This window comes from Oryctolagus cuniculus, chromosome 2 (genome assembly GCF_051225735.1).
Source record: "Oryctolagus cuniculus isolate XC-2025 breed Fujian yellow rabbit chromosome 2, ASM5122573v1, whole genome shotgun sequence".
Lineage (NCBI taxonomy): Eukaryota > Metazoa > Chordata > Mammalia > Lagomorpha > Leporidae > Oryctolagus > Oryctolagus cuniculus.
The window spans coordinates 10716742-10743129 of NC_142868.1; the positions used below are offsets into that span (position 1 = coordinate 10716742).

General features: G+C 42.2%; 1 protein-coding gene across 9 annotated transcripts in view; it reads left to right on the forward strand.

Moving 5' to 3' along the window:
• CC2D2A (coiled-coil and C2 domain containing 2A) overlaps nt 1–26268 on the forward strand; it is a 152314-nt gene extending 126046 nt beyond the window's left edge. For 5 of the 9 annotated variants that reach the window (XM_051830185.3, XM_089326960.1, XM_089326956.1 and 2 more), the window contains 11 exons: nt 3–99; nt 871–969; nt 2920–3096; nt 8011–8214; nt 10868–10957; nt 12835–12948; nt 14461–14595; nt 20681–20803; nt 23137–23195; nt 25201–25378; nt 25947–26268. In XM_051830185.3, coding sequence (XP_051686145.3) covers nt 3–99; nt 871–969; nt 2920–3096; nt 8011–8214; nt 10868–10957; nt 12835–12948; nt 14461–14595; nt 20681–20803; nt 23137–23195; nt 25201–25378; nt 25947–26135 — 1465 coding nt within the window. In that variant the 3' untranslated portion in view covers nt 26136–26268. Of the gene's footprint in view, nt 1–2; nt 100–870; nt 970–2919; nt 3097–8010; nt 8215–10867; nt 10958–12834; nt 12949–14460; nt 14596–20680; nt 20804–23136; nt 23196–25200; nt 25379–25946 lie in introns of those variants that run through there. The other 4 variants (XR_011386194.2, XM_089326957.1, XM_089326958.1 and 1 more) reach the window with 4 other exon arrangements.
• The last annotated feature ends 120 nt before the right edge of the window (nt 26269–26388 follow it).

The following is a 26388-nucleotide window of genomic DNA, read 5'->3' on the forward strand; positions in this document are numbered from 1 at the left end:
AGGGCTCCTAACGGGGACTATAGCACAGCCAGTTTGCAGTCTGTGAAGGACGATGTGTTCATTAACATTTTTGATGAAGTGCTGTATGACGTGTTAGAGGTACGTTCTCAGTTTCCAGGAAGATACCTGGACCTGTTTTCATTTCTTCTACCTACTACTGATTTAAGTCCAAGCATATTTTCCACCTATCTTCTGTTTTGAAATCTTCAAAACTTGATAAGTATAAATGAGGAGAGGAGAAGAAAGAGAATTAGTTCTTGTTTTCAGTGGAGTATCTGTTCTACCCTAGGAGTTCGCTATGTCATTTCCATCCGTTGTCTTATTTAGTCCTAAAATAACTCTGTAGAGTGTTGAATCTCCAGTTTATTGACGAGAAGACTGAGCTTCTGGAAGGTTAGATGACACAGACTCAAAGCCACTAAGTGTCTAAATCAGAATCCGATTAATATTCTAAATGCACGTGTTTCGACTACAATCCTGCTATCAGCTAGTGTCTGGAGTTCCTCAATAGTTATCACCGGGGGCCAGTGTTGTGGTGTGGCAGTTAAAGCTTCCGCCTGCCCACCAGCATCCCAGAGGGTGTCAGTTCAAGTCCTCATTGCTCCATATCTGATCCGGCTTCCTGCTAATGCACCTAGGAAAGCAGCAGGGGATGATGCAACTACTTGGGTTCCTGCATCCACATGGGGGACCCAGAGGAAGCTCCTGGCTTCTGACTGGCCCAGCTCCTGTTCTTGTGGACATTTGGGGCATGAACCAGTGGATGGAAGATCTCTCCTCCCCACCCCCCTTTGCAACTCTGCCTTTCAAATAGATAAATAAATCTTTACAAAATAAATAAATAGTTATCAACGCCCACCCTTCCTTTAGGATGACCGCGAAAGAGGACGTGGAATCCACACCCGTATTGAGAGACACTGGCTGGGATGTGTGAAAATCCCATTTAGCACAATATATTTCCAATCAAGGGTAAGCATAAGAACTCAGAATTCTATGGGAATGGGGAGGGATATGCATTTTTCCAGTGAAAAGTGTTTTGTGGGGTCTACCCTCAACAGTGAGAGAATATATATTTGTGCAAGCCCTGGGAAAGATAAAAGCCACTGTATAAAGCCATTGTTCTTATGTCACATCTGCATGACTTACTAAACCTCTGTGTTCCTTACAGTGAGTAGTTAATATACTACGTTCAAATCGGAGAATTTTTTAAGCACTTGGATGGTAATGAAGCAGAAGTGGGGCAGAGTGAGAACTTGTCCAGATGACAGTAGCAGACCAGATTTCTGAAAGAAACCTGAAGAAAACAAGCAGGACAGTGATGGCCTATTTAACCAAGTGCATTCCATTAATATCCCCACAAGTCTGTACTACTTAAAATTGGAAAGATGTTAGTATAGACATGCTCAACAGGGACCTCCTTCAGAGTTAATGATTTCGCTTACAGGGTTCCATCAGACTGACAGCCCTTGAATGACTTGGTAGCCCTAACGTGGGACAATTAAAGATTCTAAAGCTGCTTCAACACCCCAGCATTACATCCATGCCAACAGGCGGTTACGTGCGCAGTGGTGACTACACCGAGTAAATGCCACCTGTACCACGTAATCTCCTGCAAGGCCAAGGCCAAAACTCAGGTCTGAGAGGCTCGCACTGGTTGGAACCTCCAGGAGCAATATTGCAGGCCTCCCTCGGCAAAGGGAGCGTCTACAGGCTGTGCTGCAGTGATGTGCCTCCCAGAAGCTTTTAGTCTTTCAATAGGTTTTAAATCTAAAAAATTAAAAGCACATCATTTTGCAGTCAAACTGCCTGTGATAGTCGGGATTGCACATTTGAAAGGAAAGTCAGAAGTGTTACTCCAAACCCCTTGATGAGTGAATCTCCTTTACTGCACCCTGTAACACCTGTGCAGTTCGTTTTCTTTCCAACAGCTCTGTCAGGAGTGTCTTCCTTGAACTCTGCCATCATGTATGACTTCCCTGTCATTCCCTCTCAGGTCCTGGTTCAGCTCTCTGGAGGTATCCATGACATCAGAATCCCGATTCCATAATAATTAGTAACTACATGTATTGGGTGTATCTTACATACCATTATTGAATTCTGTGTGATTTGTGAATTTCAAATTCTAGTACTGAATAGTTTTGTAGTACTAGGCAATCTAGTAAATTATTGCTTTCACTTCCCAAGGACTGCAAAGTTCTCCTTTTGAAGCTGTACATAAATCAGTCCTTCTCATTACTTTGAGTCAGTTTGTCCTCTTGACAATAGTTCTTCCATTCAGCCCACATTCACCGAGCACTCACTGGTAAACAAAACACTGCTATCCACCAAAGAAGGGCGATGCACAAGGGGGTAAAATACGGACTCTGTTCTCGGAGAGCAATTACCTGGAATACAACCTGGGAAGGCAGAAAGCATTCATGTAGCAAGTGAGAGAAACCAACTCTATGAGAGGGTGGCAGAGGTGGAGACAATAAAGCCGTTCGTGAGAGACAGCGTTTGACCTAAGCCTTGAAAAGTGATGAGAATTCTGAAAGGTGGAGAAGGGAAGCTGAACGTTCCAGAAAAGAGGAACGTTGACTGGGTACTCACCTTGTGCCAGGCATTCCCCATGGTGTTTGATACCTGCTGAGTAATTCTTTACTCCAAACATACTGCAGGGGTAGCAAGGTTACTGCCTCCTTTGTCCAAAAGCACTTGGGGTTTATCCCAGGATTTGAATTCGGGACTTCGGATAAACAGATCCTTCTCTCCCAAAGGGAAAAGGAGATGGAAATATAGAACCTTCTCTGAGGAAAGTGTAGGGAGACAGGCTGATGATTTGACCTGTTTTTACTAATTCATCAATTAATAGTTGACACTTGCCTTTGAACTTTAGTTGTAAAATCACAGGCTGTTTACAAAGTCGTATGTTCTTCACAGATCGATGGAACATTTAAAATCGATATCCCCCCAGTTCTTCTGGGCTACAGTAAGGAGCGAAGCATGATGATTGAGCGGGGTTTTGATTCTGTTCGAAGCTTAAGTGAAGGCTCCTACATCACCCTGTTCATCACCATGGAGCCCCAGCTGGTGCCTGGAGAGTCAGTTCGAGAAAAGGTAATTTTGCTGGTAGTCTGGGAACCCAGGGTCTGGTGTTGATGGGACGTGACCAATGCCTGCCAGGCTGTGGTTCCATAAATCTGGACTGTGCTGCACTGCACAAAGTCTCCCTTACTCTAATCTCCATGTGTTATCCCTTCAGTTTGGACAGAATGATGGTGAGAGAACAGATGTGTGCTTTTGAATTTTCACTGAGCCGGTAATTAGGTCAGTTAGCAACTTAAACTTTTAGGCAAAGCAAGACAAATACAAACATGCTCTGCTTTTAGAAGAATTTCTTTGATGTGAAGAAAATGATACATGACACACTAAAAAATGACTTTGTTCTTTTATTTGACATCTGTTGGCAAGCATGCTGAAATATGTCTCCATGTCTGTCTGCACATGCATTGTGTCAGTTCATAGGGTCTTAAACCTGGATGACCCGCATGGGTCACCGCCATTCAATCCATCAAATATATGCCCAAGTGCTCCACTAAACTTTTTTTCTAAGTTTTATTTATTTATTAGAGAGAGAGAGAGAATCTTCCATCTGCTGCCCCATTCACTGCCCAAAGGGCCATGATGGCTGAAGCTGGGCCCATCCAAAGCCAGGAGCCAGGAGCTTCCTCTGGAACTTCCACATGGGTGCAGGGGCCTTAGCACTTGGGCCATCTTCTGCTTTCCCAGGCCATAGCAGAGAGCTGGATCAGAGGTAGAGCAGCCAGGTCTCGAACAGGTACCCACATGGGATGTTGGCACTGCAGGCGGCGGCTTTACCCGCTACACCACAGTGCTGGCCCCTAAATAGTTCTTAAAAGTAGGTTTCCAGAACTTCCATTTGTTAGCAGTTGTTTGCCAACCGTCATTGTTGGGAAGCTTTCTTGATGTAATCTCTGCTCCATTTACGCCTACTGCCTTACCAGATTTGGGAAAAAAATTTTGACCTCTTATTTGTATACAGACTAATACAATAATAGCAACCACTACCACCCCTAACATATTTTGAATCCTTACTCTGACCTCATTACTGTGTTTGGCATTGGATATATGCTGTCTCTTTCAAAACTCACAGCTCTCTTCTACAGCGTGTCTTCAATTTACAGATGAGGAAAATAAGGTTCAGTGTATCCGGGGGTCACCAGGCAGTTCCTAGGCGTTTGTCTCACTCTACATTGTGTATATACTCAGGTATAGCAACCTAGAAAAGCAGGTAAAAATTCCACCAAGCTTACAGTCACACATAAGAGCAAATTGTTAACTACTAAGTTACACTGCAAGGATTATTTTACTGGCTCTAATTTGTCCATTGTTAAATACGGTTTGAATAGAGGTGAAAAAAATGAGTATATTCTTGTTTCCAGTATTACAGTTTTGATCACAGAAAAGAACATTATTGCTGTCTCCCATTTGCAAGGCATTTACAGAGGACATGCAGAATTTCTGGGAAAACAAATCTACCAAAACTCAACCTCAAATACTAGGCTCTGTCACTAAATCTATGGTTTTCTAGAAAACACACTGGAATATATGCATTCTGAGATACTTTTAGAGAGGGAAGTACATAGAGTCTGGCTGTTTGTCACCATGTATAAACTGAAGAGAGAGCTCACACTCACGTTTACCCAGAATAATCCTCCCAGACAAAATTTCATTATTTCTGTGAATTCTTAACAAGAAAAAGCAGTCAGCTAGTACCCCATGCAGAGGGGAGCTTCCAAAGCGTGTGAGTGCAGCCCGTGCCCACGAGGGCGACTATGAGACCCCTGCACCCTGGCAGCCTTCCTGGGCCTGACTGTGTGTGCAGGACTCTGAGGCATGGACCTTAAGTCCTGCAGCCTGCCTCCGGTGGCATTTCACTGCCCCACAGTGGCTGTGTGAAGAAGTTCAATTAGTCCTCTACAGCCTGCGTTTGTAGCTGTTTGGAATAATTCCCTATGGTTTCTAAAAAATATCTACTAATGGAAAAGTTTTAAAAATTAGTAGAAACTCTTGAAATTCTTATTTAAACATCCCCTACTTTGTCTTGGTTAAATATACGTTTTAAAAAATAGGTTATTTCTGTTAATACCACCTTCCTCTCATGTCTTTTTTTCTTTCTTTCTTGCCTCTGATAGATGAGTGTCATGCTTAAGAAGGTACCAAGTATTGTGTTTTACAATTCATCAATCAATAGTTACTTGGCTTTCATTAGCTGCTTTTGTCCCTTGCCCCTTGGAGGCAGGTGCTGTGTCCTGGTGCATGTGTGATCCCTAGCCATGAACTGTAGGTACAGGCAGTTCATGAAGAATATCTGGCTTTGTCTTCTGGCCCAATTTATTTTGTCAGGAAGATTTTTAGTTGGCTTTGAACCTAACAAGTCATTGGTCTGAATGTTACATGAACACTAGGCACTACCTCTGTTTCCAAATCCGTAAGATCCCAAGTGGTTTGCAGAGACAGCGTAGCTCTGACAATTATGTCTGTAGGTTTTCAGAGGCAAGATAGACCCATTCATTTTTCTGTAAACATTTACAGTCTAAAGATCCAAGAATTAATCCACTTAAGAATTCCAAATTTCAAGTTGAGCCGAATTGTGAATTTATCAGCTCTACCTTGATTTGTTTCATGATAAGTGACCCTAATTCTTTTAGTATTTAGGTTTCCCTTGGCACTTCTTAGACTGCCACATAGCATACTACTCCTTGGATTCCTGTTATCCTGGTGGCTAAACAAGTATTAATGGGTATTAGTAAGCTCCTCACCACTAGGTGTGGGAAGGGTCACAAACTTACTGAAACTCAGGCCCTGCCTTCAAGAAGCACTAGTTAGAGGGTCACCATATACAACAGAACACTCGGGTCCAAGTGTAGGAAAGGTTTAGACAACAGCTGTATTTTCAACTTTGAAGGCCAACAGTCGACACTGGTTGAAAATTTTGCTTGTTCTTTCTGGACAGTGCATGTAGATGTCTCTCTTAAATGTTCCCATAGTGATCTGTGTTTAGCCCCATAGAACCTTTGGTCAATTATTTTAAGTACTTGGTTGCTTATTAATGTCCTCCCCTAGACTAGAAGTTCCTTGAGGAAATTGTTTGATAATCATTTTTTAAAAAAGATTTATTTGAAAGAGTTACACAGAGAGATGAGAGGCAGAAAGAGGTCTTCCATCTGCTGGTTCACTCCCCAATTGGCCACAATGGCCGGAGCTGCGCCGATCCAAAGCCAGGAGCCAGGAGCTTCCTCTGGGTCTCCCACGTGGGTGCAGGGGCCCAAGGACTTGGGCCATCTTCTACTGTTTTCCCAGGCCACAGCAGAGAGCTGGATCAGAAGTGGAGCATCTGGGTCTCGAACCAGCACCCATATGGAATGCTGGCGCTTCAGGCCAGGGTGTTAACCCACTGCGCTACAGCGCTGGCCCCATAATCATTTATTTTGAATGCCTGGAACCTTTTAGGGATTCTTAGCAAACATTATTTTCAAAACATTGGATGAATGAGTAAAGAATGAGTTTAAAGGAATAGCAGTGAATTCAACTGGATTCTTCACAACACCCTTGTTTCCTAATTCTCCAGCTTCCTAAAATTACAATTATTTCGGACTTGACAATTCTAGGTCTCTGTGGCAGACCCAGCACAAACCCTATGAGCTCAGAGTCTTCATTTAGTTGTTTACTGTAACTCCTTTTGGGTAGCTGCCCTGTCCTGGCAGTATGGTAAGTGGTTACAATCATTAGGATGATGCTAAAATTCAGCTGGATGTCAGGGGACACATCCCATGAGAATAGACAGCAGGCTTTTGGAGATGCCCCTCTCCTAAACAACCCCTGTAACCACTATTCCAGCTTCTCACAGTATAGCAATTAAGTTAGAAATGGAAGCCACAATCCAGCCCTAATCATAAGGGGAAATCAAGAATAATTAGGATAACCTAGCTTCCATTTGAGGTTATAAAGAATGGGATGTTTTCCATTCATTCAGTACTTGCTAGATACTTCCTATGTGCTGGGTTGGTACTGGAGATAAAATATGAGGTCACAATAAAATCTGACTTCAGGAACCTTACTCTGAGGGGAGACAGAACTGACAAGTACCATCGGAGGCTACAAGTCTTACAAAGCGAAATGAAGCAGAGTACAGGGGCGTGGCTTGACACACGTCCTTCCTCCAAAGCAACAAAAACAGGCAAGGCCTCTTCTAAATTCTACTTCAAAATTAACTTTTCTAATGAGAGTTTCAGTTATCCTTGAAATCCCTTAAAATGTAAGCAACCATGAATAATCTTGTAAAAACAAATAACTGCTTTTTTTAATGCCATATTTTTAGCAACAGATTAGGGCAGGGGCTGACATGTGACTAAAGTCAACTGAAATGTTTTGTCTCTTAGTTGCTCATCTTGGATCAAAGAATCACTTAAAATACTCATTATACACTTGACATTTCTAGTTCTGCTTCCTTCTTCCTGAATGATCTATTGCTGTAACTTATTATAGTGATTATGGATTTGAAACTTTTAGCCTGCCTATTTATACCTATAACCTGGCAATCCAGTTAATTTGAATTACTTAACATTTGCACTTGAGATGTTAAATTTCTGAGCCCCCTCCCTCAAAACCAACATCAAAGTACACATATTGTTTAGTCTCATTAATCAGAATTAGTATGTCACAGCTTAATTTTCACACACGGTTTCATTAACCCAGTAGTTTCCACATGCCTGCTTCCTGTTGACTACTTTCCTTAATCCTGTTGAGTAACTACATATTGAACGAATCAGTCTAACTTTTCAAGTATAAACTAAAGCTGCAGGAATACCAGAGGCGATGGGTCTTACAAGGAGTGACTTGATCATCCCTTCCAAACCACACACTTCGTTCATGTTGACTGGAATCTGAACATGTTGTGCTTTGTCTCCTTAATTGATTGTGAACCCCATGACGGCCTTCTTTTTGAAGTTTGACTCTCAGGAAGATGAGAAATTGCTTCAAGCAACAGAGAAGTTTCAAGCTGAATGTGCCCTAAAGTTTCCAAACCGCCAGTGCCTCACAACAGTAATTGACATAAGTGGAAAAACCGTTTTCATCACTCGCTATCTCAGACCTTTAAATCCTCCCGAGGAGCTCCTTACTGTCTATCCCAGCAATCCACAGGCAACTGCGGTGAGTACTTCATAGCCAGCCCATGCTGGTGCTAAAAATGTCCTAAGATTTCAATAGACTGTCACTTTAATTACCATAAGGGACAGTACTTGAGATACTGACTACATCAAGATTATTCAGGATGAAAGTAAAAAACTCTCCTATTACCACGAAGCTTGCTTTCTTTAGACTGGGATGATGATAATCCTTAGCTCATTCTTCCAGCCATTATTGAGTGCTCACTGTGTCCCTAGCACTCCAGTACATGTGGGGAAATTACCATGTGGAAGATACTCTACATTTTAAAAATGTCTTTCATGAATGTGTTTTCATTGTGTATTCTCAGGAGCTTTGTTAGGGTTTTTGACCTTTGTTAAGGCCTCAGCTTCAGAATTCATGCACTCTCTACTATACCAAGGTAACTATTCAGTATTACACTTAATGCTCTAAATATCATGGAGTTTAAGTTAAGCACAAGTTAAGTTTTTCAGCATTTAGGCCGTCACCCCAGAGTACATCGACACTGGACCATTAACACATACGTACTGTTCTCCGGCCCCAGAGCACACTGCCCATCACAAACCTGTGTGAACCAGACCATTTTCAGATGAACACCATAACCCATAACTGTCTTTGGAGAGTAGAGGCTACAGAGAAATTCATTACTGCTAACTGCCATTAATATGGAAATTTAGAGACAGGGCAATGATGAATGAAGGCACTTCAAAAAGTTTGTGGGAAATGCAATCAAAACTTGTTTACTTTGGCAAAAAAAAAAAAAAAAAACTGAAATCCTTGCATAGCTTTTGCATATATGCACTTTCCATTAACTTTTTAAAACCCTTCATCTATCTGATACACAAAAACATCGTTGTGTCCTACATTTCACTTCCTTTTAAAGGTTAACCAATTTTTATGGAAATCCACAACAGAGATTTCTATTCTGCCCAGCGTGGTAGATGTGCAGAAAATTTCTCTCAATAAAGAACACTCAAGAGTGATAATAAAATATTTAAAGTATTTTCTGAACCATGGATGGAAAAGTAGTAGAGCAGAGCAGACAACAAACAAGAAGAAAGCACAGCTCCACGAAGGTGAGAAGGGCTTTGCTCCCAGGTAGTCTGGTAATTCTGCTGACCAGGCTGGGGAGACAGGAGATCACGCACAGGGCCGCAGCAGCCTGCAAGGCTGAATTTGAGACTTGGGCACATGGCTGAGCCTCTGGACAGGTAATATCATCAGTACTAAACTGGGAGAGCTCCTGCCCTGCGTAAGGGACCCTGAATGTCTTGGTCTTGACTTTGGATCAAAGACAAGAAAAAACAAAAAAAAATATTTCATGGTTCCTAACCACCAGCCTGTATTTACTGAAAATTGGGCCTGGAATTAACTCATATGACTCAAAAAAACTTCAACTGAAGATGCAGTTGAAAGCGTCCCCTGTTGGTAACGCCCCTCCCTCAGGTGTTACCTGTCAAAAGCAAACAAATTCTCCCAGAAGAAAGCCCTTTAGACCCAGCCTCAAAAAAATTCCACAGGAAAACTTCCAAGCAACATGGACAGAATAAAAGATCAATGAAGAAGTCAGTCATCATGAAGGAATGAGTGCGAGTTAGCAGAAACAAGAAACAAAAGAACTACAAAAAATATCGATATTTGAGTTACCAGATACAGAATATAAAATGTTTAAGAGGCACCAAGATGGTGGAATACGGAGGGAGCTTACTGCTCTAGTCCAGGAGAAGATAGTTTAGGACCCCAGCAGCCCAGAGCCTCAGCACCAGCTCTGGAGACCGCGGTGAGACCAGACTGCAGCAGCCCACGCCACTGGCGATAAAGCTGTGAGCCTGCAGAAAGCCAGCATTGAAGACATTGAGCTAGAAGTCCCCAGATCTGATGGAAGACAACCACCCTCTGATCCAGAGACCCCAGTGACTCCTCAGCAAGATAAATGAAAAGAAACCAAAACTGAGGCATGCCACAGACCATCACAGAGACGAGGATGATCTGAAGAGCAGCTAGAGACAAGGCGCAGATTATCTACAGAAGAACCATTAGGCCAGCACACTGCGCAGCCGCGCAAACGGAAGACGGGACGGGCACAGCTTCAAAGGCTGAAGAAAATAGCTGTCAAGCTAGCAGCTTCTATCGTGCGAGACTGTCTTTCACACAAACACTGGGAGGATGTGTAACCACAAGATCCTCACGGAAGGAATCTCTGAAAAATGTACCCTACTTCAAAGAGAAGGAAGGCTTTCAGGAAAATCCTAGATGCAGCACATCATCTAAGTAAAGACAATGGGAAACTTGGGAGTGAGTAACAGCAAGCAATGTGGCTGAAGAATTGGCTGCTCTCAGAAATGGATGGAGATAATCTTGGAAAGTCTTGTTATCCTTAGACACTAAAGTAATACAAAATAAAAACCAACAAGGCCATTTCAAGGGGACTTCGGGGCCAGTTTCTTCACCGTAAAAGTTGGTGGAACAGTGACCTCCCATATAGGATGCTCGGTGAGGATGCACCGAGATATTAGCACAGCACTGGGGAAGCTGTTAGTGAGCATTAGCTTCATTTCATACACATAAATGTCTGTGATAAATAAAGCGTATTTAAGAAATGATGCAGCTCTGATGGGAAGTTAACCTTCTAGGCTAATTTTGTCTGTGTCTTTAGGAACTGGTAGCTCGGTATGTGTCCTTGATTCCTTTCCTGCCTGACACTGTTTCGTTTGCTGGTATCTGTGACCTGTGGAGCACATCTGATGTAAGTTGTTCTTCCTCACAAACTTACTTGAAAATTAGCTAAATGGCTTGTATCATTTTGAACTGCAACGTTTATTAGTCACCATAAAAATTCTGCTTAGCCGTCTGTTTAGCAGGATGAGCTAAATTCTGGAGTACTTTCTTTCCTTTCTTAAGACTTGCTTATTTGAAAGCCAGAGTTGGAGAAAGAGGAGTGACGGAGATCTTTCATCTACTGCTTCATTCCCCCAAATGGCTGCAATGGCCAGCACTGGGCCAGGCCAAAGCCAGGAGTTTCTTTTGGGTCTCCCATATGGGTACAGGGGGCCAAGGACTTGGGCCATCTCTTGCCAGGCTCGTTAGCAGGGAGGTGGATGGGAAGTAGAGCAGCAGGGACACAAACTGGTGCCCATAGGGGATGCCGACACTGTAGATGGCTGCTTAACCTGCTGTGACACAGCACCAGCCTCTGGAGTACTTTTTCTTGCTGGTTCAATTTTCCCAAAGTTCAGAAATTAAAAATAAAATTACACAAAGAATAAAAAAATAACATTTCAGATGTCTGCATCCTGCTACTCTGTTATCCTCTTAACAATATCCTAGTTTTATTCATAAGAAAATCAACATTGCATCCTGTAATTTAAAATTTCATAATCCTTCATTTGTGGCTTCTCAAGGCATGACATGTCATTATTTATTCAGTCTGTATTTCTTCATCACCTGCTAATACCAGACACCATACTAAATCCTGGCTATGTGCAAAATAAACACAGTTTCTGTCCTCAAGGAATTCACAATCTATGCATACTATGTAAACTTCCAAACAGATCTTAGCATGAAACAAACCTATGTGACCACGGGTATTAATTACGTATGTGATGTTATACTGTTTGAACTATACTGTATTATACAGCTTACTTTGAAGGACAGCCTTAAATTGAAGGAATTTCAAGACACTCTGACTGTTTTGTTCCTCCATGTATTCTGGTAGCATACATGTTGACAATTTTGGAAATAAAATTCCTACAACTCTGAGGCATCTGTAAGAAGACACTGAAAGGCCAGTGCCATGGCTCACTAGGCTAATCCTCCGCCTTGCGGTGCCAGCACACCGGGTTCTAGTCCCGGTCAGGGCTCCGGATTCTGTCTCGGTTGCCCCTCTTCCAGGCCAGCTCTCTGCTGTGGCCCAGGGAGTGCAGTGGAGGATGGCCCAAGTACTTGGGCCCTGCACTGCATGGGAGACTAGGAGAAGCACCTGGCTCCTGCCATCGGATCAGCGCGGTGCGCCGGCCGCAGTGTGCAGCCACGGCGGCCATTGGAGGATGAACCAACGGCAAAGGAAGACCTTTCTCTCTGTCTCTCTCTCACTGTCCACTCTGCCTGTCAAAAAATAAAAAAATAAAATAAAAAAAAATAAAAAAGACACTGAAAATGAATAGTTCATGTGCTCGAGAGCCAGACTGGTTTTATCACTTTGTAGCTTTTGCCTTATTAATCTGGGCCTCCACTTCATCATCTATAGAGTGGGAACATAAAGAATATCTCCCTTAAAGGAATATTCTAAGATTAAATGAGTTAATGCATACAATGTGCCTTAAATATTATGAGTTATTATATGAAAAGCAAAACTGCATAATCTGTCTACCCCATCTCAATTGTAATTATTGATTTTAGAAATCCATAACATCAATGTCAGAGGAAAAAAAAAACCAAGTCCACTAAAAGTGTTTCTTTTAAAAAATGCAATTATCAACATAGTATCAAGAATCGGGGAAGGAACTTGAAAAATGAGTCTTAAACTTTAAGGCACTATTCTTAACTATGCCTTATTTAACTCCTGGGCAGCCAGTCCAGAATGGAGTCAGTCAATGCAACCTCATTGTTTTTCCTTTTTGTCAGCAATTTCTTGATCTCCTGGCAGGAGATGAAGAAGAGCATGCAGTGTTGCTCTGCAACTACTTCCTGTCCCTGGGTAAGAAGGCCTGGCTGGTGATGGGCAGTGCCATTCCCGAGGTAAGATCGCATAGGCTAGCTTCAACAGAGGGCTGGTTTGCTAACCTACCTGCCTAGTCCAGATCACGGCAGACTTACATTCCGTATCAGCCCTTTGAGCTGCTAGGACAGTGGCCCAGAGATACCACCAGTGATGAGGTATCAGCTGGTTGACAATGGTACTCACGGGCCTACTCAGACTGTCTCTGCCAAACCTGAATACTCGACCACCCTTTACTCCATGTCATTCTGTCCTTTTAGTAGGCGCCTCCTCCCATCTATGTTCTGAAGACTTATCCCCTTAGGCATCTCCACTTCATGCTAAGGAGTCAAAGGGATCCAAAGAGGTGCGATAGACTAGAGCTCTCCTTTCATTCCTCTGCTTCTGCGGGTACCTGTTGATAACCTGGGAGAGAACAGGGAACAAATCAGATAATCACAGAAGAGACTGGTGGCAGCTATATTTTATTAGATTGGAAACTTAGTAACATTAGAGTTTTTTTTTCACTAGTACCCTCCAAATACCCCTAAATTTTGGCCTCGATGGATAATTATGGATAGAAAGTTGGAAACATGACAAGGATTGAAGCACTTTATTCACAGGGTGCTTCAGAAAGAGGCTGTGAGCCTCTAGGAATCTTTGTGAATTATACCACATGAGTTGCTGCCAGTCAGGTAATGAGGCAGAATCATATCTGTCTTCAAGTTCATTCTCCATCATTATCTTTCAGATAGCCTAGAAAAGAGCACTGGGCTAGAAAATCGTAAGGCCTGGTTTTAAGTTTCTGTGCCCACTCCTCACCAGCTATGTGATCCTAAGCTAGCGACTTCACAATCCCAAGTTCTACAAGTAAACTGGAATAACTTCCGTCCTGCTTTTCCCTGAGGACTATTGTGAGCACCAGCTGGCATCATTCGTGAGCAAAACATCAAGGAACACGCATTTAAAAGAACTGAACACTACATGCATTCCGAGAAAAGCTTAAAAGCCCCTCTTCAGGCTACAGCCCCAGTCCCACTCTCTTCCTCAACTCTAGTTATTCTTAAATTTGGCATGAAGACTTACTTGCAACTCTTACAGGCACTTATAAAGCTACAAATATATATCATATATATATTTATGTATATATATATCATATATATATCATATATAATAAAAATAGTATTTAGATAACCATGCTTCTATATACTTAAATGGCAATCTTATTGAGTCTTAAAAAATGTTAATAACAGCTGAATAACCATTAATGGAAAGCAGCAAATCCTAAGATATATTGTTTGGGTAAGGTGACTGCTATCATTTAATCACTACCGTGCACTAGTAAGTAACAGATACAAGAATTTTGCAAAAGTAAATGTTTGGCTTCATTTTTTAAAATCTAGTACAACATAGAATCTCAAAATAATTTTCACCGTTAACTGAGGTTTTCGAAATTAGAGGTCTAACTAAAATAACGAATCATCTGTATAAACTACTATTGACCTTAATGGTATAATTGGTTAGAAGCTGTTTTTAATGACTTTTTTTTTCAGGGTCCTACTGCCTATGTGCTAACTTGGGAACAAAATCATTACTTAATATGGAATCCCTGCAGTGGACATTTTTATGGACAATTTGATACCTTCTGTCCCTTGAAAAGTGTTGGCTGTTTAATCGGTCCTGATAATGTAAGTATTACTATTTCATCTTGTACATGGTGGGTTGACTGTTGCTTTTTTTTTTAAACTGGCCTATTTAAGTAATATTGTATGTATTATATACATGCAAATAAATAAATGTAGACATACACACATACACCAGTTAATGAAATGTAGTGTCTAGCAGTGGCAGAACTGTCCTAACTAAAACTTTTGGTTGAATTAGCCACCTGAGCTGTAGAAGAGAAGGAGGTTAAAGAAGGAACATAAGATTTAGATTCAGAGGACTTGAGTTTGTGTCCTGGCTCTATCCCAGGTATCTCTTCTAACTGAGAGCTTACAATGCCTAATGCATTGTATTTAAAAACTAAATGAGGCAAATTCATCAACTGAGATTAGGTTTCTTTCTCTTTTGCAAAGGCATCTCCAAATGATTCTGGTTGTTCCTGGCTAGGAGGGCTGTGTGAGTTCATTGTGAAGGTTACTATACAAAGCAGCAGTTAAAAACATGAGCTATAGGGTCAGAATGCCTGAGTTAAACAAACCCCAACATCTTCATGTACTAGTTGTGTGATCTTGTGATCCAGCCTCAGTTTCTCCACTGGGAAAATGGAGGCAAAAGTCAAGTCATTACTTTGTAAAATCACTGCTTGATAGAACAGTTGTGGAAAGTGAATGAGGCAATCGATGGGTAGCACCTCACACACACTAACACCTCAATTATGTCTGTTTTTTCATCACCACCTTAAAGGGCTCTGAACCGTGTCATTTGTCAGTAAAAATTATTTGTGCATGCATCCCAGCATGTACATTTTTATTTATAAATTGTATATATTTACTAGGAGATCAACATATTATTTTTACCTGTATTATATAAAAAAGTACTTTAAAAATTTAAGAAAATCTAATATTTCCTGCCCATGTTCCTAAAGTGAGGATCATACTTTGGGGACCACTGGTCTATTATTTAGAGACTATCACTAAAATTAGAAAAACACAGCCGGCATGCAGCAAAGCATCTGTCTTTAGATGCTCCCCAAATGGCAGTTAGTGTTAATTACAAATGTAGTAAGAGCACTGCGGAGGGAGCACTATTCTCATGTTAGTCATCAGTGACAGACTTGATTCCATCAACATTTAGATAATCATTTTAAAGTCAGGAAGAATCAGGTAAGGTCAACAGGCACAGAAGAAAACCTCCAGAGAACTCGTCTCTGTCAAAATTATTAGCTCGCAGACAGCTGCAGTATAGTTGATCAAGCTGGTGTTTTGTGAGGAAGAGAGAACTGCCTTTTCTCCTCTTTGGCTCACAATGCTTTGCAGTCAAAACTGCTCCATGTTTTGACCACTCAGCCGAGGAGTGCGGGCTGGCCTGGCATTCTGAAGGCTTAGCTGCTCTCTTCTCCACCTTCCTGGGTAGTTTTTCTCCTCCTCCACTCCTTTTCTATTCACATGTTGTTTCCACTCACACCCAGACCTGGCTCCACTAAGTGACCCAACATCCCCACATGCATTTTCTCTTTTCTCCTCTACCCACTGTTATGCTCAGCCCAACCATTCTAAAACATACTTCAGACAACCCAGCTACACCCTGAACTACCCTTGCCCCTGTCCTTCCAGAATGCAACAAATACAGGTCACACCTCCTGCTCCCCTTTTTTCAGCACGTCAAGAACTTAACCCACTGTAATCCAGCTCCTCGTCTCTGTCCATACCACAGAGGCCAGTCTCTGAGAAGTACCAGTGTCTTGCTAAGGAAGAGTTCCAAGGGTTACTCCCATGCCCCACTCTCCTCTCCTTCCCTGTGGCACAGGACGCGACTAATCCCTTCTCCATGAAAAACACTTCCTCCCCTCCTTGGTTTACTGATGAGGGACGCTTTCCTTTTCATCTGTCTGCAGTGGCTTCTTATGTTTCTTTTGCTGGTTCTAACTACATTTTAAAAGTAATGTTCCTGAAGATCCTGTAGATTTCTTCCAAGACCATAGATACTATTTTTAATTGTGGCTCTATCTACTTTATCCTGGCAGATAAGTAATTGTTACCAGCCCCAGGATCTTCAAGTCCTAAATTTTCAATTTTTGCTAGACCCTGGACACTTTATTAAATAAATCTCAAACTCAAACTCAGCACATCTGAAACTCAAAAACTAGGTTCTTCCTCCTGGATTTCTATTTCCATGGATGTCAGAATTGTCCCTGATTTTCCTTCTCCCTTACTTTAATCCCACTTACAGAAACCAAATCATAAATTCAAACTCTTGTCTCCCAGGTCATGCCATCATTGCTTCACCCCACAACAATTACTGATTAAACTTCCTAACGTTCAGTTTTCATCATCGTATGGTTCTAAGTGTATGCAGGAGCATTTTGTGGCACACAGATTTGAGTAAACTGCTCACTGTGGATTTAAAAGCCCTATATAGTAATCTGACCTCAACTATATCTCACTAGCACTCTTTCCCACTACTTTTCTGCACATCCTTACCCTACCACCAAATTGTAGGATTTTTTTTTTTAAGATGTATTGATTTGGCTGGCACCACGACTTACTTGGCTAATCCTCCCTCTGCAGCACTGGCACCCCAGGTTCTAGTCCCAGCTGGGGCGCCAGATTCTGTCCCGGTTACTCCTCTTCCAGTCCAGCTCTCTGCTGTGGCCCATGGGAGACCAGGAGGAAGCGCCTGGCTCCTGGCTTCGGATTGGCACAGTGCGCTGGCCATGGCAGCCGTTTGGCGGGTGAACCAATGGAAGCAAGACCTTTCTCTCTGTCTCTCTCTAACTCTGCCTGTCAAATCAATACATCTTTTTTTCTGTGAAAGGCAGAGTTACAGAGAGGCAGAGAGAGATCTTGCATTGCTGGTTCACCCCAACTGTCACCAACGGCCAGAGCCAGGCCAGTCAGGAGCCAGGGGCATCTTCTGGATCTTCCACAAGGGTGCAGGGGCCCAAAGACTGGGGCCCTCTTCCACTGCTTTCCCAGGCCATAGCAGAGAGCTGGATCAGAAGTGGAGCAGCCAGGTCTTGAACCAGTGCCCATATGGAATGTCGGCACTGCAGGTGGTGGCTTTACCCACTCCACCACAGTGTTGGCCCCCAAACTATAGTTCTTAAAAGATCTTGTCTCCTTAAAACAACTTCTTGCTTTGGATTGCAAATCACCACAAGCCCCTACTGCACTGGTCGACAGTTCTGTCCTTTGCTGCTTTTCCTGTTTCTTCAAATTTCAGACATGAGAAATCCTCGAGTCGCTACCTGCCCTTCATCCCTAGGAACTCCATGTATACGTGGATGGCTCCCAGATACCTTCAGCACATGTAGCTCCCAGAACTTCAGACAGAAATAACCAATCAACTTACCATCCTCATTTCGACATCTCAAACTTAAAATGCCCAAAACTTGGAATTCCTGATTTCCTTTTGGAGTCTTTCCTTGTTCGGCAAATGGCAACTCCATCAGCACAATTACTTGGGTGAATTCCTTGAAATCAACTTTGGATTCCTCTTACACTCTCTCCTACATCTAATGCAGCAGCAAATCCTACTGGCTCCACCATTATAGCACACCCAGAATCTGTGCACAGCTCAAGACTTCCACTGCTACCATTTTCCTCCAAGTCGCCAGCATTATTCCATCCCTACCTAACAGCAGACTTCACCTCTTGCCTCTACCCACTTCTTTCTAGTTTCAAACAGTAAGCAAATTTCTGCTGAGACAGAAGACAAATTGTCACTCTTCTACTGTCTTCCCAATACATCATAGCCAAAACCTTCAAAATGGCCCACAAAGCCTCCTTGATCTGACATCCACCCTGCCTACCCCTGCCTTCTCCCCTTCCTTTGCTGTTATCTTTCCAACGTGCCCACTCCTCTAAAGCCAGTTTGTATTCCTTGTTATTCAACAAACACTTCGCATTTGCTATTTCCTTTGCATAAATGACCACCAATGCCTTCCCAATACCCCTCCCACCTTTACTGATTAGATTCACAAACTTCTCCCTCATTTCTTGCATTTCTGATCAAATGTCGTTTTTTTTTTCCAGGAAAAATTCCTTGCCCATCAAAATTTCTTCTGTTCCTGCAACTTAGTTTTCTCCATGGCCTGTGCACATTTAATTATCATAATATCGTAAAAACCCAACTCCAAACTAAATGGCTTCAAGTATCTATTTTCATAGATTTGTGGGTTAGCTGGGAAACTTGGCTGCGGCTGAGCAGCTCTGCTTCATGTTTATTATGGAACTCAGGGCCCTGACAGTGGCAGAGGCACAACAGGGCAAAGCCCCTTAGCCTAGACTCAGGGGTGACACAACAACAAACCAAAGCCAAGTGGCAGGGAAGTGTTTCTCATCTTTCTTAATGGAAGCAACTGCAAAGTAACCTGAAAAAAGATAGCCATAGAGGAAGAGAATTGAAGCTAATGATACAATCTATCTTATCCTTCAACACCATCTATATCCCATGTACTTACTTGCTGATTTGTTTGCTGTATCTTTTTGAAGATTATTTACTTGAAAGAGAGGAAGAGAGAGAGCTCTTTGGTCCACTGGTTCACTCCACAAATGGCTGTAATAGCCTGAGCTGAGCTGGTTGGGAGCCAAGAGCTTCTTCTAGGTCTCTCACGTGGGTGCAGGGGCCCAGGGAATTGGGCCATCCTCCACTGTTCTCCAGGCACACCAGCAGAGAGCTGGATTGGAAGTGGAGCAGCCAGAACTCAAACCAGCATCCATATGGATGCCAGCATCACAGGCAGTGGCTCTACCCACAATGCTGGCCCCACATTTTTTTTTTTTTAAGTTCTATTTTATTTGAAAAGCAGAGTTAGAAAAGGAGAGACAAGAGATCTTTCATCTGTTGGTTCACTCCCCAGATGGCTACAACAGCCAAAGCTGGGCCAGACAGAAGCCAGGAGCTTCTTCTGGGTCTCCCACGTGGGTGCAGGGGCCCAAGTACCTGGACCATCTTCTGCTGCTTTAGCACATTAGCAGGGAGCTGGATTGGAGGTGAAACAGCAGAGACTCAAATCGGTGCCCTTATGGGAAAGGCAGCTTTATCTGCTGTGCTGCAATGCCTGCCTCCGATATATCATCTCATTACTCATTAGATACTTTTTTTTTTTTTTTTTTTTTTTTTTTTTTGACAGGCAGAGTAGACAGACAGAAAGGTCTTCCTTTGCCGTTGGTTCACCCTCCAATGGCCGGAGTGCTGTGGCCGGTGCACCGCGTTGATCCGAAGGCAGGAGCCAGGTGCTTCTCCTGGTCTCCCATGGGGTGCAGGGCCCAAGCACTTGGGCCATCCTCCACTGCACTCCCGGGCCACAGCAAAGAGCTGGCCTGGAAGAGGGGCAACCTGGACAGAATCCAGCGCCCCGACCGGGACTAGAACCTGGTGGTGCCGGCGCCGCAGGCGGAGGATTAGCCTAGTGAGCCGTGGCGCCGGCCTAGATACTCCTTAGAACTGTTTCGTTCACTACTTAACCCGATTAATAAACCTAGGACTGAACACCAGTTAGATGAAAACTTAATCTGTGCTAGACATATCATTCAATATGACTAGAATATGCCACGAGGTAAGCTAGTGCTAAAGACTGAATGGCAAGTAACGCCTATGGTGAACATTCTCAAGGCGAAAGTTTAAAACAATAGTGAAGATGCAGATAAATAACCAGGCAGTTACAAACTGACAAATAATGACAGAACAGCTAATAGTTATTGAGCACTTACTACATATCTATGCATTATTCTAATAAGTACAGGTAAATCAACTGTGAATCGCTTAGCCTTATGAAGCAGTTGTTATTATTCCATTCTTATAGATGAGAAAACTGAGGAACAAAAAGGTTAGATAAATCATCCAAGGTCAGACAATTGAAAAGTGTTAGGGTCAAAATTCAAGTGCATGTAGTCTAGTTCCACAACCAACATGCCACACTGCCTCAACAAGACAGGTGCGGAGGGCTGTAGAAACAAAGAGGTACACATTTAATTTTGGGAGCTGGAAAAGCAGGGTCAGGAAAGAAAACATGTACAGTCTATGTGTACATACAATATGCACACACACCAGAGACGTGCGTGTATTTTGGTTAACATATATGCTAATATGGTATTGTTTTTTTAGGTTTGGTTTAATATTCAACAATATGATTCTCCACTAAGGATAAATTTTGATGTTACCAAGCCCAAGCTCTGGAAATCTTTCTTTTCAAGAAGCCTTCCATACCCTGGCCTTTCCAGTGTTCAGGTACAATTTTTTGTTTATTTTTAAAGATTTATTTATCTGAAAGGCCAAATTACAGGGAGCAGAGGTAGAGACAGACAGAGGTCTTCATTTGCTAGTTCACTCCCCAAACGGCTTCAGCCGGGCCAATCCAAAGCCAGGAGTCTGAAGCTTCTTCTAGGTCTCCCAGATGGGTGCAGGGGCCCAACGACTTGGGCCATCTTTTTCAGCTCTCCCAGGCCATAGCAGAGAGCTGGATTGGAAGTGGAGCAGCCAGGACTTGAACCGGCATCCATATGGGATGCTGGCACTGCAGGTGGCAGCTTTACCCACTATGCCACAGCATCTGCTCCAGGTATAATTCTTTTACTAATAATAATAGAATATAGAAAAGAAAATAAAGTGTATTATACTATGTAGCTATATTTTTCCCCTTAATCCCACTCCTGGGTAAGTCTACAACCATATTGGTTTTTCAAAGTTACCTGAGCTCCTCATATGTCTTTATGTAGATGTGAAAAGATCAATATGCATTTTAATGTCAAACAGTTTTGATATAAAAAATTCCCATAATACCACAAAATATATTCCATTTTTTTAAATGGTGATCAATTTGCTAATTCAGTTTCATGACTGCTAATCAAACATGAAATCAAATGTCAGATATGATCCCTTAGAGGCTTATAATTTAGAGGGTCCTGGCCAGTGGAAGACGGTAAGTGGTAAGCCTGAGTTGTTTACTAAAACTTTTCTTCCTATCAAACAAATCAGAATACACATGCATCTGTGTATCAAACCTTTAAAAAAAAAAAAAAAAACTTCAAAAAATACTGCCCTAGAGAAATTTTACCGTATGTGAGATGACATATACAAGATTTTGTGAACTGGAATGACAGGAGAAAAATTGCTACATGCTAGAATGTTAGGAGTTAAAATGAATCAATATAATGAATCAGGGCTGGCTCTGTAAACAGGAAATGCCGCCACTTGTGGTGCCAGCATCCCACATGGGCACCAGTTCCAGTTCTGGCTGCTCTACTTCCAATCCAGCTCCCTGCTAATGTGCTTAGGGAAGCAGCAGAAAATGCTCCAAGTGCTTTAGCCCCTGCACCCACATGGGAGACCCAGAAGATCCTGGCTTCAGCCTGTCCTAGCCACGGCTACTGCAGCCATTAAGGTAGTAACCCAGCAGATGGAAGATCTGTCTGTTGGTCTCACCCCCCATCTCTCTGTAATTCTTTCAAATAAGTAAATTAAATCTTTTAAAAAATATATTAATGGGGGCCGGAACTGTGGAACTGTGGTGTAGTGGGTTGGGCCTCTGCCTGCAGTGCCAGCATCCCTTGTGGGCACCCGTTTGAGTCCCAGATGTTCCACTTCTGATCAAGCTCCCTGCTGGTGGCCTGGGAAGGTAGCAGACAGTGGCCCAGGTGCGTGGTCCCCTGCACCCATGGGGAATCCCAGAAGAAGCTCCTGGCTCCAGATCAGCCCAGCTTCAGCTGCTGTGGGTGGAGGATCTGTTTCTCCCTCTCTCACATGCTCTCTGTGGCTCTGCTTCTCAAATAAATAAACCAAAGAGAGAAGGAGAGGCAAAGAGAGGTCTTCCAACTGGTTCACTCCCCAAATGGCCGCAACAGCTAGAGTTGTGCTGATCCGAATCCAGGAGCTTCTTCCGGGTCTCCCGCGTGCGTGCAGAGCCCAAGGACTTGGGCCATCTTCTACTGCTTTCCCAGGCCATAGCAGAGAGCTGGATCAGAAGTGGAGCAGCTGGGACTCTTTACCCGCTACACCACAGCGCTAGCCCCCATAAATAAGTAAATCTTTAAAAACACACAAAAATCTATTGATGAACTTAGCACTCTGAAAATTTGCTGTAATCTCTAATGTTAAGCAAGAGCAAGTTTCATGTTCACAAAGTAAAACGATCACATGAAGTTAACAGGCAATACCGTGTGAAAATCATTAAGCACACTATATTAACTTGTCTATTTTCACTTACTATAACATAAGCACCATCACGGCAGGGATTTTTATTCATGGTCCTATCTCTGGCCTCATCACCTGAGAAAAGTTCTGTGCACAAAGAAAGTACTCAGCCTTAGTTGAACGAAGGAATGCTAATTCACATCATCGTTATCTCTGTGACAACAGAGAACAGAAATGAAATTGAGAAAGAACTACATAGCCCTATGATTTGTAAATTTGACTTACAGTTGTTCATGACTACACTGGCATCCATTATCCTCTGTATATTACTGAATGTCTGAGATTTCATTATTTTTAAAAAATTTTTAAAAAAGGAATGTACCTACTGAAATTAAGTATAGATGATTTCTGACCTAGTTTATCTTTTATAGCCTGAAGAGCTAATTTACCAATGCACAGACAAAGCTGCAGCAGCTGAATTACAAGACAGGTAATGTAACATTCATAAATCCACATATAATCTGTCACTAGAAATGAATGCTAAACTTTAAGACACCTCCCAGCCTGGATCATTGAAATAATTTGGACAATTTTAATTCATGTTTATAGATACGAAGTAGGGATGAGAGCTCAGAATCCCATAGCTCAAGAGGAGGCGTTGCATCATCATGGTGTGGGACAAAGAGAAGTGAATACAACTAACTTACCTCCTTATCCGTCCTCAGATTGGAGTTTAACACCATGTTGTTATGGGTCTTGTTGAGACACATCCTTATCCTCAATTTACTATCTCTTTTGCCGGTTAGTGGCTTCTAGAATTTTAGCTAGTTTATGCACCTACCTGCATAGAATACATGAGTCCTTATAATTTATTCTCCCAGTTACACAAAAGTGGAATCTGAGGCTGTGTGGCCTACATATTTGTTGAGTGTTAAAGGGGGCTCCTAAACCCAAATTTCAAAGCTGTGTGCCATTTCTACTATAGCAAGCTGTGTGGAAAAAAAGCATGTCAGTTTCACAAGATTAAATCTCACTCCTTTAAGATTATTTGAAAACAGTTAACTGTTTTTCCATACAGCCTTGAGATCCCCATGCACAACGATCTCCAATCTTTTTTCCTTCTAGCTGTTGCATGCTACTGATCAGACTTAAGTTATTTATTTCTCGACTACTGAAGTGCTTGGCAATTGATTTACATTGTTGTTCAGATCATTCTGAAACCCAGAACAAAAATATGTAACTGCCAACAAAGAATTACATCCTAAGGCTACTGCACAACAGGAGATTGGCTGGTCTCCATCTGAGCATGGTTACACGATAGATAGGAACCCATCAGCAGGGCTTCCATTTGAATGCTAACTCCCTTGCTTCAGTCAAGTCACTTAAGCTACCTCAACTTCCCCCTTAACTGTAAAATCAAGACAATATCCCCTACTCTCATGCAGTTATTTTGGGGATTCATTAAAAATGTATAAGAAGCATTTACCATAGTGCCTGGTAAGTAATGGCTTGATAAACTGTAGCTATTTTCCTCATTCCAAGTTCCAGCTTTACACCCTACACACTCAATACGTGCACATACTAACGTTGCAATGATGCCTGGTATTTTTAAGGCAATTTCAAAACAATTTATCATGAATAAAAGTCATTGGGAAAAAATTTAGTATAAGGCACTAACAGCTGTACAAATATTTGAGGCCTTCAACATATGCCAGGGTCTATTTCTATATATGTTACCAACAAGAAAATTGATAAAATATTTTATGATAATCAAGTCTCATAGTAAATGTATTGAAGGCCATCACTCAATGCTCCCTTCCCCCTCTTACATTTCAGGCATTTATTCAGGCATTTGCTATGGCGCTTACAATATCATCTACTTTGTATTTATAAAATATTTTTAAAATGGGTCTATAGCTCATCTCAACCCATATACAATCCTTCGGGACAAGGATTTGTATCAATTTTTGAATTCCCAGGGATTAGCCCATATTAGGTACTAACTATGCTTGATGAATGACATCACCAACAAAATATAATTGGGCGATCATCTGAATCCCTACTGTATACAATACAATTTTTTTTTAACAAGCAAAGTCAAGTCACTAAAAAAAAAAAAAAAAAAAAAAAAGAGAGGCCGGCGCCGTGGCTCAATAGGCTAATCCTCCACCTAGCGGCGCTGGTACAGCGGGTTCTAGTCCCGGTCGGGGCGCCGGATTCTGTCCAGGTTGCCCCTCTTCCAGGCCAGCTCTCTGCTGTGGCCCGGGAGTGCAGTGGAGGATGGCCCAAGTGCTTGGGCCCTGCACCCCATGGGAGACCAGAAGCACCTGGCTCCTGGCTTCGGATCAGCGCGGTGCACCCGCCGCAGCGCGCCAGCCGTGGCGGTCACTGGAGGGTGAACCAACAGCAAAAGAAAGACCTTTCTCTCTCTCTCACTATCCACTCTGTCAAAAAAAAAAAAAAAAAAAAAAAATGGAATTTCCTTTTACAAACAGGATTGAAAAAATACTAAAAGAAAAAATCATGGACTGGAGGCCACGTCACCTGACTCGGTGGAACAGGTACTGCACCTCCACTCTGCGTCACTTCTTGCCTCTGTTGGAAAGAAGTCAAGGAGAGGATGTGGAAGACGACCACAGAGCAGAACTGCTGAAACAGCTGGGTGACTACAGGGTGAGTACAAGCAGATCCTAAATTCACCCTGGTGAGCTGATGGTTTCAAACAGAAAATGACCCATCTACCCTGTCCTCCACGTCTGACATCATCCCCACACTGTCTTGTCTTGAGGTAGCAAGTGCTATAGAAAAGGTCCAAGACTCACATCTGCATACAATGTTGTCCAAAAAGAGTAGCTGCATGCCAATAATCCTATCAAGTGTCCTGAGATTCGCTTTGAGATTTTCTTTGCTCATATGCCCATCCCTCTTGATTACTGTGGCCAAGGGGATGGAATACCCTGAAAAGTTTAATCTAAATTCTGAATTACCAGAGTAACCAGCGGCTGTCAGAAAGAGAAAGGGAACAATGACTGGACGACTAACTGGCATCTTACATAAGTATAAGTAAAGCAAGTAAGACAAAGATTAAGTCCCTCTCCATTTTCTGTATTGCTAAAATATAGGTGAATAGAAAACATCACTAAATTGAATACTATATTAAGAATTGTATACAATTATATAGCAAAAAAAAAAACGAACCTTACATCTCCAAATTTCAGTAACACTTTTTTTCTCTCCTCAGTTCTCGGGATTTCCCCTTCACATGGCCTATTCAGAAGTGAAGCCCTTGATTGAAGCTGTATACAGCACTGGTGTACATAACATTGATGTTCCTAATGTTGAATTTGCTTTAGCTGTATATATCCACCCGTATCCCAAAAATGTCTTGTCTGTTTGGATTTATGTTGCTTCCCTTATACGTAGTAGGTAATATTTTCATTATACTTTTATATCATGTAAAAACTAAGTGGGGTATAAGAATATTTTTATATTATATTGATATCAAAAGGAGTAAAATACTTGAAAATAATGAAATAAAATTATATATTTTCAAACTGTGCAAAGTGTTTTTTTAGTGTTCATTTCTCTACTTTGACCCTAAGTTCAACTGAAACTACTTGCTGGAGGATACATTACAAGCATCACGCATCTAAGGCTTTAATACTTGCTTACCTCTAGCCTGG